The sequence below is a fragment of the Neophocaena asiaeorientalis genome, unplaced genomic scaffold (genome assembly GCF_003031525.2).
Source record: "Neophocaena asiaeorientalis asiaeorientalis breed wild unplaced genomic scaffold, Neophocaena_asiaeorientalis_V1.1 scaffold546, whole genome shotgun sequence".
Classification (NCBI taxonomy): domain Eukaryota; kingdom Metazoa; phylum Chordata; class Mammalia; order Artiodactyla; family Phocoenidae; genus Neophocaena; species Neophocaena asiaeorientalis.
Genome location: NW_020175442.1, coordinates 1,048,340 through 1,067,090, shown reverse-complemented (window position 1 = coordinate 1,067,090; position 18,751 = coordinate 1,048,340). Strand labels below are relative to the sequence as shown.

The following is an 18,751-nucleotide window of genomic DNA, read 5'->3' as shown; positions in this document are numbered from 1 at the left end:
ACAAAAATATATTGGGACTAAATATGGGCAACTGAATTAAGTAGTAAACAATAGCCACCTTTATATTTTCCAGTTGTTTGTGGCTAGGGCTTTGATCTTAGAAAAACTAGCAATAAGCAGTTCTCAGGCGCTTCAGACTCAAGACCCTTTTGTACTTTTAAATATTATTAAGGGCTTTAAAGGACTTATATTTATGTGCCTTATAGCTTTTGATATTTAACATAGTAGGAATTAAAATATAAAATTTAAAACTATGTGTTAATTGCCTTAAAACAATAAATCCATTATGTTAATATAAATAAACATTTTTTAATGAAAAATAACTATTTTCCAAACAAAAAATTAGAAGAGCGGTACTGTTTTACACTTTTGTACATCTCTTTAATGTCTGGATTAATAGGAGATAGCTAGATTCTCATATTTGCTTCTATATTCAGTCTGTTAAAGTGTTACTTTAGCTGAACTGTATGAAGAAAATCCAGCCTTAAAAAGATATGTAGTTGGAAAAAAGATTATTTTAGTATCCTTTTCAGATAATTGTGGATATTCTTCTTTGATATTCTACCAGAACTTGATAAGTGGTAGTTTCTTGAAGGTTACTTGAACTGTGAAATCTGAAACCATATCTACAATGTATCTATTTTATATTCTTTTATATTAAAATCTATTGATCTATCTTAAACTTTGAAAGAATCATTTACCAATGCATGATTTTAGTAAAAATCATGATTTTGGTTAAAATCATGCATTGATCATTGGAAAATAACGGTTCATGAAATAATGCAGATTTTCCAAAGACTGACACATTTCATTATGTCATATCAAAAGATTACATTCGTTAACATCATCACCAATCTCATCAGAAAAATGTAAGTACTGGTAAGTTGTCAAACTTGTAATAGATACAAGCATTCCTCAGTTATTGTTGCTTGAAAGTTTGAAATTTACCATTGGTATCAAATTGTCAGTTGTTTTCCTTGAAATGACAGGCTCACTTCATTCATTTTCAAGAAAATATCTGCCAAATACTCATGTCTGAATAACATTATCATTCTGTCAAGTAATAATGGCGTTCCATGAAAAAAGCAGCTAGTTCAGTTTGCAACTGAAACAATTCTACAAGTGCTTTTATTTGAGGCAACCATTGTACTTCAATATGCAGAAATGCTTTATATGTTCTTCCATTTCATCACACAGAATATTAAAAAGATGTGTACTAAAGATTAGAGACCTAGGAGACAGCAAAATGGTGGCATAATGACCTCCCAGAATTCTCTCTTCTATAAAAGCAATGAGAAAACTGGAAAAAAATGTAAGAATGAAGTTTTTCAGAATTACAGAAATTAACAGAATGCTTGCAGCAACCTGGGGAGCATTTATGAAAAATAGCTTAATTTCAGTAAGGGCAGTGAGCTTTGTAAAGCTTTAATCTGTCCTATTCCCATGCCTCTCTTTCCAGCTCTGTGGTAGCCTTGAAAACCAACAGCCTGCAGTCGCAGTGAAAACAAGAAGCCTGGAAACCACAGGAGGGAGCAGAATGGGGCTTGGAGTTGCTTCAAAGCCTTATTTCCAGCGAAATGTCATTATTTGACCTTTCTGGTGGTTCCCTTAAAGACTTGCAGGACTGTCTTTATTTTACCTGACTCAGAGCTCACTCAGTGCAAAAAGTCTTTCCCAAGGAACATTAAAAAAAAATTTTAGATGGAATTGTTTAACTTTGTGGCTACTGGAAACATTAGAAAACAGTCGGGGCAAACAATAGGCTAAGAAAAGCTAGGGAATGAGATGTCCATAGAGATTCTAAAAAACTCTGACATATTCCTGGGAATCTAGAAGTCCATGTACATGCATAGGGCTGTGCACATGATCAGGAAAAACATAAGAAGGCCCTAAGTTCTGTCTTCTGGCTGACCTTCAGGCTCTGTGAAAATAGGAAATTAAAACTTGGGTATAGTTGTCAGTTGCCTGGCTGAGCACTGAAGGAATGCTCCAACATGCTCACAGAGACCCTTGGCAAAAACTGGGAGACTTCCTGGTTCTGGCATTTAAGGAAATCTCTCTCCAATCCTTAGCTGACCACTAAGCTAACTGAGTAGAGACTTTAGTGGTCACATATGTCAAAGAATACAGACTTTATACCTTTAGGAAAAGTCACTAAACAAACAACAAAAACAACAAATAGCAACAATAAACACTGAGGTTGGGGTGAAGAATTTGACTTCCAGAGATGCCATTTTATATTATTCAAAATGTCCAGTTTTCAAGAAAAAAATGACAAGACATGCTGAGTAACATTAAAGTATGACCCCTATACATGGGAAAAAGCCAAGCAATCAACAGAAATAGAAATTGTCCCTGAGGAAGCCCAGATGTTGAACAAAACTTTAGCTATTTTAGGTGTGTTCAAAGAACTAAAGTAAACCATGTCTACAGAACTAAAGGAAAGTATGAAAAAGATGCCTTACCAAATAAAAAATAGAAATTATAGAAAAGAAGTAGAAGAAGTTTTGTAGTTGAATAATAACTGAAATCAAAATTTACTACAGAGGCTCAACTGTAGATTTCAGTAGATAGAAGAAAGAATCAGTGAACCTGAAAACAGTTTATTGAGATTATCCAGTCAGTCATATAAAGAAAAATGAAGCAGAAAATGAACAGGCTCAGAGATGTACAGAACATCATAAAACATACCAATGCGTGAATGGTGGGAGTCTCAGAAGAGAAGAAGAGAGAAATAGGGGTAGAAAGAATATTTCAAAAAATAATGGCTGAAAATGTGCCAAATTTGATGAAAAACATTAATCTCCACATCCAAGAAGCTCAATGAATTCCCCTGGACACATCATAATCAAACTGTTGAAAGCTAAAGACAAAGAGAGAATCCTGAATGCAAAGAGAAGAGACTCATCATATCCAAGGGATGAGATTTTTCATCAAAAACCATAAAGGTGAGAGGCAGTAGGATGACATATTCAGAGTGCTGAAGGAAAAAGACTATCAACCAAAAATTCTATATCCAATAAAACTATCCTTCAAAAAGGAGGAAAAAAGATATTCCCAGATAAACAAAAGCTGAGGCAATTTATCATTAGCAAACTTCCCTAGAAAAATAATAAAGAGAGTCCTTTGGACTGAAATAAAGGATACTAGGCAGAAACTTGAATACACATGAAGAAATAAAGAGCACTGGTAAAGATAACTATACAGGTAACTATAAAAGAGAGTATAGATCCCAAACAGCCAAACAATCTTGAAAAAGGACAACAAACTTGGAGGTCTCACACTTCACTTTCAAAACTTACTACAAAGCTACAGTAATCAAAACAGTGTGGTACTGGCATACAGACAGACATATAGACCAATGGAATAGAGTGCAGGAATAAACCTTCACATATATGGTTAAATGATTTTTGAGAAGGGTGCCAAGGCCATTCCCTAAGGAAGGAATAGTGCTGGGAAAATTTGATAACCACATGCAAAAGAATGAAGTTAGACTCCTACCTACATCATAAACAAAAATTAACTCAAAATGGATCAGATAATTAACCGTAAGACCTAAAACTATAAAACTCTTGAAGAAAATATATGGGAAATGCTTCATGACATTGGATTTGGCACTGATTTCTTGGAGATGAAACCAAAAGCAAGGTAAAACAACAACAACAAAACCCTGAAAAATTGGACTACATCAAAAACTTCTGTGCAAAAATCAACAGAGTGAAAAGGCAGCCAAAGGAATGGGAGAAAATATTTGCAAATCATATATATGATGAGGGATTAACATTTAGAATACATAAAGAACTCCTGTAACTCAACAACACAACAAAAATAGGCAACCCAATTCAAAAATGGGCAAAAGACATTTTTCCGAAGAAGATATGTAAGCCAGTTTTGCCAAAGAAGATACATATAAGCCAGTGAGCACATGAAAAGATGCTTAACATCTGTAATCATTAAGGAAATGCAAGTCAAAACACAGTTATCTGCCACTTCACACCCCTTAGGATGGCTGTTATCAAACAAGCAGAATATAACAAATGTGAGGGAGGATTTGGAGAAATTGGAACCCTGTGTACTATTGGTGGGAATGTGAAATGGTGTACTTGCTATGGAAAACAGTATAGCAATTCCTCATAAAGTTAAACATAAAATTACCATATGATCCAGCAGTTTCACTTCTGGGTATATATGGAAATGAATTAAAGGCAGGGACTCTTTAATCCATATGGAGTTAATTTTTGTGTATGGTGTTAGGTAGTGTCCTAATTTCAGTTTTTTACATATAGCTGTCCAGTTTTCCCAGCACCACTTATTGAAGAGGCTGTCTTTTCTCCATTGTATGTTCTTGCCTTGTCATAAATTCGGTGGCCATTATGTGCGTGGGTTTATCTCTGGGCTTTCTATCCTGTACCATTGACATATGTTTTTGTGCCAGTACCATACTGTCTTTTTTTTTTTGGCTGCGTTGGGTCTTCGTTGCTGCTTGCGGGCTTTCTCTAGTTGCGGCAAGCGGGAGCTACTCTTTGTTGTGGTGCTTGAACTTCTCATTGCGGTGGATTTTCTTGTTGCAGAGCATGGCCTCTAGGCCCACAGGCTTCAGTAGTTGTGGCACACAGGCTCAGTAGTTGTGGCTCATGGGCTCTAGAGCGCAGGCTCAGTAGTTGTGGTGCACGGGCTTAGTGGTTCCATGGCATGTGGGATCTTCCCAGACCAGGGCTCAACCCCCTGTCCCCTGCATTGGCAGGAGGATTCTTAACCACTGTGCCACCAGGGAAGCCCCATACTGTCTTGATTACTATAGCTTTGTAGTATAGTTTGAAGTCAGGGAGCCTGATTTCTCCAGCTCTGTTTTTCTTTCTCAAGATTGCTTTGGCTATTCAGGGTCTTTTGTGTTTCCATACAAATTGTAAAATTTTTTGTTCTAATTATGTAAAGAATGCCATTGTTAATTTGATAGGGACTGCACTGAATCTGTAGATTGCTTTGGGTAGTGTAGTCATTTTCACAATGTTGATTCTTCCAATCCAAGAACATGGTATATTTCCCCATCTGTTTATGTCATCTTTGATTTCTTTGATCAGTGTTTTATAGTTTTCTGAGTACGAGTCCTGTGCCAAATGTAAAATCGTTAGCTGGTGGGAAGCAGCAGCGTAGCACAGGGAGATCAGCTCGGTGCTTTGCGACGACCTAGAGGGGTGGGATAGGGAGGGTGGGAGGAGGGCTCAAGAGGGAGGGGATATGTGGATGTATATATGCATATGGCTGATTCATTTTGTTGTGCCACAGGGTCTAGCTCAGTATTGTGAAGCAGTTATACTCCAATAAAGATATATTAAAAACAAAAGGCAGGGGCTCAAACAGATATTTGTACACCTATGTTTATAGCAGCATTATTCACGATAGAAAAAGGTGGAAGCAACCCAAGTGTCCATCTGGATAAACAAAATGTGGTATATACATACAATGGAAATTATTCAGCGTTAAAAAGGAAAGAAATTCTGACACATGCTACAACATGGATTAACCTTGAAGACATTATGCTAAGTGAAGAAAGCCAGACAAAAAAGTTCAAATACTATATGCTTCCACTTATAGGAGGTATCTAGAGTAGTCAAATTAATAGAGAGATAGAAAGTAGAATGGTAGGTTTTTAGGGACTGGGGAAGGGAGGAATGGGGAATTACTGTTTAGTGGATCAGAGTTTCAGTCTTAGATGATGAAAAAAGTTCTAGAGATGACTGGTGGTGATAGTTGCACAGCGGTGTGAATGTACTTAATGCTACTGAAGAGTACACTTAAAGATGGTTAAAATGATACATTTTATGTATATTTTACCACAATTAAAAATAATAAGTAAATAAGTATGCTCATTATCCCTTACAGCTAACCATCCCACTTCTGGGAACAGGTCTTAGAGATATTCCACAAAATATGTATATGGACAAGACATGCATACTGTTTGTATTAGGAAAAAGATTGGAAACAACACCACCCATGAATAGAGGACTGGATGGATGAATAAACTGTAGGATATTCTTAACTGAAATGACCATGGTTCGTTTTCTTTGAGAATGTGGCAATGAAGAATACAGTGACTTTTAGTAGATTAGGAGTGTAGCATTTGGTACCAGATTCAAGCTAAGGTACTAGCAATTTTAGCCACCAACAGTACAAATGTCCACTCAATGAAAAAGGCAGGGTTTTTTCCCCCCACAATAGGCATTAGAAAGAAAAGAATGTCATAAAACTTGGCTACTCATAAAATTTTTAATTCCTATAATGCCAGTGTATTCCCAAATCCTAGCTCATGCCCGGCACATAGCAGGCATTCAATTTGCTGAATTTATTTTTTCCCAAGGATAGCCTTTAGGGAGGGCAGGCCCATAGAGATGGTATTAAGATGATTTGCCTGGGAAGTCATTCAGCAACATCTAAGTGTCCCCACCTAAGTGTGAAACTCTCATTAGGTCCAATAAGGGAATCCAAAAGAAATAGCTTCCTCCATGTACTCTAGTTAGAACATATTCTCACATGAAAATCGCTTAAGGTTTATAAAAACGTGCACCAAGAATAAGGAGTTATCAGGATTAGTGGGACAAATGAAGGAAATTAGGATTCATTATACCTTGAGGGGACGTAATATTCACAGTTCCTTTCCAATTTATTTGAGTAAAATGCAGATCTAGTCTGGGCACCCCAGTACTTTAAGAAGTGTTATTTTCCAGCCATCTAAAATTTTAAGATCACTGGATGGTATAAACATTTATAGGGTGGGAACTGATTTCAGGTCATGCACCTCTCCATGGTAGAGGAAATTGCTTGTTCTAGGGAATTAGGATGATACCCACAGCTGCTGCAACCTCTCAATTCACCAATCCAGGTTTCACAGCTGACCCATTAACTGGTATCATTAAGTTGAAAATTCCTTATCTCATTTAATGATTTTCAATTTTTACTATTTCCACTCCCCACGTCACACACACACACACACACACACATACACACACACCCATCCTTTATCCCACCAACCATTTGTGGTTAACTTTGACATCCTGTTGTAGTTTTTTTTGGTCAGTTTCTAAATATCTTACCATGTGCACTGAGGTCTGGTCATCACCCTGATAATATCCTCAAATTCAAAAGCACCATCAATATATATTCCTTTTCCTGAAACATTTCTTTTTAGCTATTCTACTTTAGGAACTTGAGCAAGTTACTTATAGGTCTTAAAAAGAGGGGGCTGGACTAGGTTAGAAGTTTTCAAACTTTTCTTATCTTGACCCATAGTAATAAATACATTTTTATATCATGATAAGGTTCACACAAACATATATTTAACTGAAAACTTTTACAAAACATATTTTTCCCTACTAGTGGTGATATACTTATTATGTTTTTTTTTAATTGAAGTATAGTTGATTTACAATGTGTTAGTTTCAGATGTACAGCAAAGTGATTTATACATATTATAATCTATATCTATATTTATATCTATATTTATCTATTATTTTTCAGATTCTTTTCCATTGTAGGTTATTACAAGATATTGAATATAGTTCTCTGTGCTGTACAGTAGGTCCTAGGGTGTTCTTTTTTGTGCTTTTCTTAAAAATTGAGTAAAATTCACATAACATAAAATTCACCATTTTAGTCATTTTAAAGTATCCAGTTTATTGCTCTGGTAGATTCACTGTGTTGTGCAACCATTACCACTATTTAATTTCACAACATTTTCATCACCTCTAAAAGAAACCCTATACCCGTTAAACAGTCACTCCCCACATTTTTCTGTTCTAATTTCATTTCAAAAGAATGCTGAGACTCACCATGTTGATCTTATGATCCACCAACTAATGAGTGACAATTCACAGTCTAAAATAATTACTAAATAATTACTAAGAAGACTTCTATCTCTAATTCTAATATGATCCTTTTCCATTCTAGACATTATTTCCCTCGAAGTGAAGTCTTCTGGCTTGGAGGATTCCCACTGAAATTTTCTAAGAGTTGCAACTTGCCTGTTTGCATTTATTCATTCATTCAGTAGACACTTCTTAAGGGCTTGAATGGAAAAGAGATACAGAACACACTGCTTACCTTCAGAGAGTTCACAGTCTAATACATGGAAATGGGCATGAAAATAAATGAGTATGAATGAAGAAGGGGAAGTGATCAGTTCTATCTTGCAGTGCAACGAGGGGATGGAATTAAGAAGAGTTTCACAGAAGATATGATCATAGTTTGAGTTCAGAAGGAATATGTAGGTATTTTCTTATTGCATGTAAACTTCTACTCTGAAAGTCTTTTTTTCAAGGCTACACTGCCACTTTCCTACAATGGTCTCTGCAAGTCCCAGAAAGACAGTATAAAGAAACTGGGTTTCATACTGGCCAGGAACAAGGAAGACAGAAAGGAGAGAAAGGGAAGAAGGAAACAAAGAAACTAATGTTAGTTGAGTACCTATAATGTGTCAAGCACATATACTTTTTCATTTAATCCTCCTAATAAAATTCCTCAAAGTATATATTCTTATCCACATTTTTCTCAGAGCAGAAACCTCTCACATGTCCTAATTCATTTTGGCTGTAGAGGAACACATACAAACATTTTTCAAGTGAGAGAGGGATGTGGTGCTCCAAAATTTGGCACTTCAATGTGAAAGTTTTCACTAAACACCTCTAATTTGCCAATGATATATGATCTTTTAGAACTTGTTCTTTATTAGGAAAGCAGCTATGATACATCAAAGTCATTATAAGGTGAGAAGGCAACTGATGAGGGTTTTTCTAACCCATGCATTGTGAGGATCCAGGAGGAAAGGAAGAACAGAGAAGTGGAGAATAATCTAAAGATTTAAAAAAGGACATGCCCACTGATGTTCATGCCAGGGAAGGTTTCAATCCCCATCAGTCAGATGGCCAGAAAGGGGGAGTAATTTTTAAAAAATCATAGAGAAATAGGTGTCTTGTTTCCAAGGAGACCATCTTCCTGTGGCGCTTTGCTTGAAAGTTACTCCTTGCCCTGATGAAAAGCTGAGGAGAATGAAGAGTTCCTGACCTGCTGGGAGTGGACCGCAGTGATCCACCAGGTAGAACTTTCAAAGATCCAAATGATACCAGAGAAGCATGTGGAAATAAGTAAGGCTTGGAAGGCATAGGACTGGCCATTCGTTTGGACAGTGTAGCCAACAGCGGATTTCCTTTAAGCAGGAAATCTGACCAAGGACCACTGCATTTGACCAGGATTCTGATTCTGCAGGAATGGGGCATGGGTGAGGTTGAAGATAGAAGGAGACCTTTTGTAGAAAGCAGGAAAACAAAGATATTACTGAGTAGCAGAGTGGATACAACGCATGAGATAAACCAGTCTTGGAACACTGAGGCCAGGAGATGATAGCTGATAATGAAGTAACGGAAGTATCACCTCAAAGATAGGAGTAGCAAGCTTTGGGTTGTGATCGGTCACGAGCAAATACATGAGAAGTCCCAGGGCTTCTATGGCCAGCAGCAACTGAGAAGAGTTCATGTAAAGGCTAAAAAGTGTATAACTCTGGTTGGCAAAAAAGAACATTTGAAAAAGGAGAGCTAGGACCCAGAAACAGGAAGAAATGGAGGGAGTATTTTGGAGCATTAATTATGTCAGACATTGTGCTGAGTACTTTACTTCTTATTTAAAACTCAAATCCACCCAAGAAAGTAAGAGATACCATCCTCATTTTATAGACAAGAACTCTGAGGCTTGGATTTCAAGTTTTATTATAGTTGGGAAGACTCTATATCAGATTAACAAAAGGAACAGAGGTAGGCAATAGGGATACCTTTTAACAGGGAGTTAATAGAAGAAGCTTTATTCCGGACGCGCAGGCTCAGCGGCCATGGCTCACGGGCCCAGCCGCTCCGCGGCATGTGGGATCTTCCCGGACCGGGGAGCAAACCTGTGTCCCCTGCATCGGCAGGCAGACTCTCAACCACTGTGCCACCAGGGAAGCCCTAAAAAATTATCTTATACTAAGATAAAAGAAACAAAACCAAGAAAACTTACTCTTGGGCCTGATGCTCCAGGTGGACCCTATAACATAAAAAGATTTTTAAAGTATTTATTAAGTAGATATCTCAAACCAAGCAGGCATATAAGCATCAATGGTAAACAGATATAAATGTAAATAAACTCACTGGAGGCCCTGGTTGACCTCTCGGTCCTTGGGGACCCTAGAAGAAATGGAGACAAAGCACAATATGAATATACTATGCTTTTGGTTTGGTATAAACAAGATGACTAAGATTCAACTGCTATCATTGCCTTTTCATATGAGGCAAGCGATAGGATTCAAAGTTATTTTAGTATTTTGAAGTAATATGTTCTTGAACTCAGCTGTCACCCACATTCATCAACAAGCTGAATACATACGCTCATGTTTTGTTGATATTACTAGAAACTAAATTTATTCATTTTAATAAACTTATAAGTGTAACATTTAACAATGTAATTCTGTTTTTCCTGTTATTTCTATCTACCATACAACTAATTGTAAAAAAATGGAAACTTCAGTGTCCTTAGACATCTTCTTCTCCTTCAACATCCACCTTCTTCTTCAACTAACTACTTCTGCATTCCATAGTACATAACAAATAGGAAAGTCCCTACAGACCTTTAAAAGTGTCTTAGTCATCCTCTCATTTTCTGGAACAGGAATAGTGCCTAATACATAGTAGGTGTTCAAAGATTGGTAACGAATGAATGAATAATGTTTAAATTAACGAGTACTGATTTAGAAATTAGAATAGTTGAAAGGCATATAGTAAAATGTGAAAAGTTATGCTGACATTTTTCAAAACGAAACAACAGTAATCACTGTTAAGAATGCTCAAAATTTAACTTACTGGATGGTCGATTGAATGTTAAGACTGTACTGAGTCAAATTCAGATTATGGTTAAAAGATGGCAAAGCAAAATTTATCTTCAACTGAGTTTTGAATAATGTTAATGCTATGCTTGACTTAAGTATCTTTTATTGCCAAAGCTGTTGATTCTAAATATACTGTGACAATAAGAACAAACAACACATAGTAACTTAAAAAGGATAGAGTACTCCAACACCATGCCTGCTGGACATTTCTTAGTTTGCATGATTTATGATTATAGGTTAAAGCAGAAAATGCATCAAACTTTTACCTCAGAAGTGGCATGGTAAGTTAGGGAGATTTCATGTTGGAGACAGCCTTTCAAATGTACAGAGGCTCGGGCTTCCCCGGTGGCGCAGTGGTTGAGAACCTGCCTGCCAATGCAGGGGATACGGGTTCGAGCCCTGGTCTGGGAAGATCCCACATGCCGCGGAACAACTGGGCCCGTGAGCCACAATTACTGAGCCTGCGCGTCTGGAGCCTGTGCTCCGCAACAAGAGAGGCCGTGACAGTGAGAGGCCCGCGCACCGCGATGAAGAGTGGCCCCCCCCCCCTTGCCACAACTAGAGAAAGCCCTTGCACAGAAACGAAGACCCAACACAGCCAAAAATAAATTGAAATATACAGAGGCTCAAGAGTGAAATTGGCTGAGTAAGTTTCTCCATTTTGGATCAGCATTGTAAAAATAAACAGTTGACATTTTACTCTACTTAGCATATTTCTGACATTTGCAAAATCTCACTGAAGGTTCAGTACAAAATAGCTACCTTATCTTTGACTGTGAAAAAGCATTTTGTCATAGAAAGAAGAAACTATTTTTACTGAGTTCACTTCAGCTTGTTACCCAGAACAAGTCAGATCATCACAAATATGATCAAATGAAATACTTCAAACCAAACAAGACAGGACAGGACAACCCCAATGAAGCAAATGCATAGAATAAGGCCAAGTAAAACAAAATATTATTCCAACAATATAGTATTTATTCTTTTTTATTCTTCTACCTAACCCACCACTAAGGAAAAGTGATTCACTCTCTCTAGATATTATATAAACAAGTATATAAAGAAGGTTATCATACAGTTTATAATAAAACTACAATTGTCTATGTTAATTTCCTATAGGGGAACCAAATTAATGTGAATGGTTATAGTGGTTATTTGGCTGTAGTGAGAGCACTACCTTTGAAAATCGACTGTCTCTCCATTTAATCCCACAATTCCCATATGATCCTTCAAAAGTAACATTTTTTTCATTAAATTTGAAAAATACTGGTAAGTGTATGTCCTTAAACCTGACTGTGTTAGACTTTGCCTTTACAGAAATGCAATCTGTAGTTTCAGGATCTTTACTTTAGGCTGGCTTATGTACAGAGAGCTTCCCTTTCCTCATTCTTAAACTGAGAAGCTTGCACGGTAGATGCTTAGCAGCATCCCTGGTCTCTGCACACTAGATGCCACTAGCATCCTTTCCCTTTTCTCCAGTTGTGACAACCAAAAATGTCTCCACACATGGCCAAATGTCTCCTGGGAGGGGGAGCAAAATGGCTCCTGGTTGAGAACCACTGGTTTAGAGGGTTTAATTGGGAGTTTAGTAATATTAAATAAGATTTATTATTAGACAGTAATGTGATTAAGATGGAATGAGTGAATTCATGAGTTATGCCCTATAAGCCCTAGGGGATAACTGCATATCAGGAATCCATTCATGTGGAATCTGTATGTGGGCTGCTCTTAAAGTAGGTGAAGGATGTGTACATACCATCTTCCTTACCCAAGTTGCTCCTAACTCTTACTTTCTGAGAGGTACTATGATTAATAGAAAAGCACAGTAGCCTGGGATTTGGAAGATCTGGGCTCTGGTCTTATCTCTGTACCTAATTAGCTGCATGTCCTTGAGGGAGCTGCTGCACATTTGGATCTCAGATATCTCGAGTGTAACATAATAGGTTCGGTGAAGATAATCTCCAAGATTCACTTTAGAACTGTGATTTTCAAGCCTCTTCTTAATGTTTTGTATCTGGAGAAAGAAGGTCACATACGTGTACAAATAGGGAATGTTTTTCACATGAAATGCTTGTGACAGCCATTGTCATAGGCACTTGAGGTTTCCTATCTTGATGGAGCTTATGTTCTAGCCACAGTACTTGGAGAGGATAGGTCAGGGAGGCAGTTGGAGACAGGTATGGAATATGGGTTAATTCCAAGCCTCCCTATTTTTTCTTTTCCCTTTGTACTTCTCCTGCGGGAGCGGGGTGGGGGTGGGGGCATATAGCTTCACTGTGTGCAAACATCCTTGCTTCCTGTTAAGTAAGTCTGCTGAGAAAATATAAGGGACACATTGCTGCAAATTAAACACATCTATTTCAATACCCTTTGAGGATTCTTAGGCTCTCTGAAATCACATAAATTTCCTTCCTCAGCAAACGAATATAACTATAATTTACTTACTCTGAGCCCCAAGCTTACCCTATGGTGAAAAGCAGAGATCTCAGCTGTCACTATATAATATCATGACCTTTTAAGCAAGACTTTAATGCTATCTTCAAGTTTATTCCTATATGCCTTCTATATTTGGTTTCAGTACCCCTCATTTCACTCCATGCATGCCCTCTGTTTATGACTGCTGCTTTAGTAAGTTCTGCTGGGACAGTGGCCCCTTTACAAAATATCTTCTTTAACTTGGAAGAATTGACATCCAAGAAAAATAGGAAATAGTGCCAGTGTAAGCCATTTAGTCCTGAAAATGCTGTGTACCTTTTGCCCATCCTCTCACCATTGTTTCCAGTTGGCTGAAATATACAACTAATGATTTGCTTCTGCTTTGCAGCCCTCTTGGGTGCTGACTGGATCTAGTGGTATATATCTAAAGTGACTTGACAGTCCTCCTGTTCTGGCACCGGTGAAGAAGGCTCACACCTCCTCTCCTGATGCCTGAGAAGGCAAATATTCAACTTCACACAGTGATTTGGAAAGAATGTGACTGGCAGATTCTTAAACATGTTTAGGGCTTATCAGGTTTCACTGCAGTATACCATATAGGTTAGTTCTACATATAGGTTAGTTTTCTTCCTGAAAACTGTAATTTTATTTTCATTCCACAAGTATCAGGGACATAATAATGAAAAAATCAAAAAAGGTCCTTGCTTTCATAGAGCTTATAACCTAGTGACCAGTGATACTATTACCACAAATTTAGTTAAACTTACAGTTTCACCTCTAAAGCCTTTTTCACCTCTGGGTCCCTGAAAGAAAAATAAAATGTTAGTTTAGTGTTGTTGATAGTTATTTATCAAATGTAGTTGAGGCTGTATCCAGAAACATGATAATTTCTGTTGGGTTTTTTCCTATCTAGCAAGACCTGTTTAGTTAAAGTTACCTAAATTCTGATTTTCGTAAGTTAAGCAAAGCAAAACAAATACAACCTACTGACTCACCATGTCTGTTTTGCTATGCCTAGTTCCACCTTAAAGTGAGGGTTATGATACTTATTCATTCAGTTAAGTCAAAACAGCTGATCTGACAATCAAAGGCAAAATAATTTAGAAAGAAAATTAAGAAAGTTAAATTCTTCTAATATTTGTTTCTCTCAGCCTTTGAAAAACCCTGCTTCCAGGGTGGTTTCCTCCTTCTCTTTTATCGTCTTTTTTTAAATTCCTCCTTCTGAGCTATATCCCATAAATTTTGATACGTTGTGTATACAGTTTCAGTCAATTCAAAATATTTTCTAACTTTCTTTGAGACACTCTGGTCCTTGAATTATTTAGAAGTGTGAGGTTTATTTATCAGGTGTTTGGGGATTTTCCTATTATCTTTCTAGCTTATTGACTCTTAATTTAATTCTGTTATGGCCAGAGAATATACCTTACATGACTTCTGTTATTTTAAGTTTAGTAAAATTTGTTTTATGATCTAAAATATGGTTTATTTCAGTGAATGTTCCATGTGCACTTGAAGACAATGTGAACTCTGCTGTTGCTGGATGTCACTACTGTTACTCCTGTTAATATTTTCATGTTCCTTGTGGAAATTGTGTACTTTTTTATTAAAAAATGAGATAATACTACTCATCTTTTCTGTAACCTGAATTTGCACCTTCAAAATATTAATGCTTTTCTATATCAATCTACAATTCCCACCTAACCATAATGCTTACCAGTATTTTAAAAAGTATGATATTTTAAATGAATTGCCTGTTAAATTTTTTTCTAATTTTTGTCATGATAAACAGCACTGTGATAAATATCCTTGCACTCTTAAAAATTTTGGATAAAAATTGTCCTCCAGAAAGTTTGTTTGAAATTGCATTCACACTTGCAATATATGGGAGTGCATGTTTCTTCTGTTACATGCTATGATGTACTATCACTTTTTGTTAATCTTGCAGGCTAAAAATACTGTTTCATTATTATTCACTATTTATATTACTTCGTTTGTGTTTCCTATCTTGTCCTTAATTCATTTCAAACTACTATATCAACTTTAAAAAGCTGATTTTTAAGATGTCTTTACAGAACTTTTTTTATGCCCTCCTCCACCTCCAATCCAGTATTAACAACGTGGTACATATCGCTTCATACTTTTTTCTAATCAGATATTGACAAGTGTATTTACATGTGTATGGGGTGATTGGTCATGTTTTATAATGTTGATATCATATACTCTTCTATGCATCATATTTTTCACGTTTAATAATACATCATGAAACAATTGCAAGTCAGCCAAACTAGATACAAATAATTATTTTTAATAGTTGCATTAATATTCCACAAAGTGGATAGATCAGAGTTTACTCAACCATTCCTCTACAGATGAGCAGTCATGTGATTTCATACTTTTTTTTTTTTTTTGCCATTACAAACAGTGCTGTGAAAAAAAGCTTTGTAAAATTTCCCTAGTGTATTGGGTACTTATATGGGACAAATTCCTCAAAGTGGAACTGCTTGGTCATAGGGTATATGTACATATATTTTAACAAATACCTTTCCATAAAGGCTGTAATTCACATTTCTATTAGTGATAAACAAAAATACCTTTCTTCCTACAGCCCTTTCTGAGAGGTTAGATGTAATATCTCATTATTACCTTAATTTGCATTTCTCTAAAAGTTAGGAGACTGGTTTTTCAAATAATTACTGACCTTTTGGATTTATTCTTCAATTCTCTACTAAATTTTCTTTTTCATACCAATTTGTAAAGCTCTTTATATTACCCATTATATGGTATATGCTTTGCAATTACTTTTTATCAGTTATATTATTAGTTTTACTTATGGAATCTTTTGCCATAAAAATTAAAAATTTTCAAGCATTCAAATATGTCTTCTGTTCTTTTATAGTTTTCATATTTCCTATCTTATATAAAAGGTCTCCCCAACCCTTAAGCTATACTTTAGTTTCCTAGATGATTTTTCTGAGATTTTTAATTGCTTCTTTTCTTTCTTTTTTTTCCCCTCTCTTTTCTTTCTTTTTTTTAACAAAGTCTTTAAAAGTTCATTTGAGATTTTTAAAAAATTGGGTGAAATAGGGTTACAATTTCTTATAGCAGTAGTAAGACTAAAAGGAATTTCGTCTCCCTTCCCTATCACTGTTATAGGAATGGGTGTGTGGCTGATTAATAGACATGAGAAAAAAAAATGTAAATGGAGACTTATAGAAAAAGTTTTATTTTTCCCAAGACAAGGGATACAGTTCACTTTTTCACTTTGGATAATTATATCTAGATGTGATTCCTGAGAAATTGTAGTCATTTGCCCTAAGCCTAATTATAAAGATAGCATTCAGGATGGCAGAGCAGAGGTATGGAAATAGTCTTGGATAACATGATTAACTCACCAAATTAACCAAATCTGAAGCCCTTCCTAACTCTGGGATTCCCATAATGAGATAGAAGTTTCCTTATTGTTAATGCCAGTTTGATTCAGGGTTCCTATTACTTGCAGTCCAAATCATCCTAACTGATATACCATTTTCATTGTAATTAAATTCCTATTTAGTCTGAGACCTAATTCTGGGCTCTAGCCTGTTACAATGATCTATTCTTTGTACTAACACATAGTGTCATTTACAAAGACTCTGAAGTAATGTTTTCCTTTTTGGAAAAGCAAGTCCTCCATCCCCCACCACTATTTTTTTCCACAGTGTGTTTTGGCCATTCTCAAATTCTTATTCTTTCATAGTGAGCTTTCCTTAGAAGTTTCTTCTTAGAATAGAAAAAATAGATGGAAAAAATTTGATGTACATGCTGAGCATTATAAGGGCCTTTAAGAACTATCTATAAACAAAACACAGTAAGATATTTTAATTGAGCCATTTCTTTATCATATTTTCCTTAACCAATTAATATTTCACATTTTTGACAGAGGAGAACAATCATTCCATAATCAGAACAGTATGTGTTCCTTAGCTTGCTGAAGAACCAACCACCCACTGAAATATGAGATTTCTCCCACTTATAACTTCCCACTTAGACTATATAGCTCTGAGTGGTAAATGCTGCAAATCTAGAGAAATACTGAGTTACACATTTCATTTTTTTAAATTAAAAAGCCAGAAGCTTTGGTGGTGAATTCTTCTCTAAATTTATCAATGAGAACAGTGATACTTAATATTTGAAACATTCTCTTTTATATTTTAAAACTCTGTGTCTATAGACACAACACTTTCAGATCATTCAAAATATTGATTCCCTGCAGAGAATGAGTCTTTCCTTTCCAAGCCTCAATTTTCCTCTTGTATGTTTATACTACTGTTAGTATTGTAAAACCCTCCTGTGACCACCTCACTGTCTTATTTCTGTTTTATTTCATAGCAAGATTCCCTAAGGCCCTGGCACATGTTAACTGTCTCAGTTTCCTCTCCAGACATAGCTTGAATGGAGTGGAAAGAGCACTGCTCTTGAAGTAGGAAATATCATCTATATGATTCACTACGTGTATTATCTTAAATAACTAGGTGAACTTCTATAAATGTCATCTGTTTCCTTATGTCTTGAATGCAAATAATCATACCTACTCCAAAAGTTTGAGAAAAGTTATTATTAAATATTTTTATTTACTTCCTTCCTCACTGAAAGCTGTACTCCGTCTTCCACTGCAATGTATTCTCTTAAAGATCACGGTTAGCTACTCCTTTCTCGAAACTGAGCTTAACCTTGTGCTTTTCTGTTTTTCCTGCTCTTCCCACCAACTGTTTCATCCCTTTATTGTGGGCACCTCCAAAGACTCAAATCTTGGCTGTATGCGTACCTTTTCTTATTCTCCCTCTTTCAGAAAATGGATTCTTTCTGTTGCTTTAGTGATCACCCCTGTGCTTATAATGCTCAGCCCCTCCTCCACCACCCAGTGCTACTTTCCTTTCTCAACTCCAGTTTTAAGTGCCTACCTCACTATGTATACCTTTTCATTACATTAGATTTCTAAGTTCTCAAGAATAACCTTCCAGATGAAAATGTACATCTGTTTTTATCCTTGCTTCTCAAATACCCAGGGTGATCCCTTGTGGATTACTCTTTATATAAAAAGAAAAAAAAAAAACCTGTATTGTGACAAACTTACAGTTCTACCTGTTGGGCCTATTATACCTTCTCTGCCAAGGGGGCCAGTGTTTCCCTGTTGGGGTTAAAAAAAAAAAAGAAAACAGTCAGTCTTAATGCCAGTATAATTCAGGAAAATTCTAGAAAATTTCTTGCACAATGGCAAAATAGTCCATGTCCACATAATTCCAGTTTTTATTACAAAATTTTATGTTATTGGCAGAAATCATAGTAATTTTGATTTGATGCAATTCTGCATATTATTATGGTTTCCCATTAGGAGAATTAATCTCTATAATTTCCAACAAACTGATAAAT

General features: G+C 36.1%; 1 protein-coding gene across 1 annotated transcript in view; it reads right to left on the bottom strand.

The window, feature by feature from the left end:
• COL24A1 (collagen type XXIV alpha 1 chain) overlaps positions 1-18,751 on the bottom strand; it is a 377,122-nt gene that overhangs the window by 15,019 nt on the left and 343,352 nt on the right. The window contains exons 52-55 of the mRNA XM_024767884.1: positions 18,456-18,509; positions 14,110-14,145; positions 10,173-10,208; positions 10,042-10,068 (exon numbers count right to left, since the gene is read on the bottom strand). Of these exons, the coding sequence (XP_024623652.1) occupies positions 10,042-10,068; positions 10,173-10,208; positions 14,110-14,145; positions 18,456-18,509 (153 nt within the window). The remainder of the gene's footprint in view (positions 1-10,041; positions 10,069-10,172; positions 10,209-14,109; positions 14,146-18,455; positions 18,510-18,751) is intronic.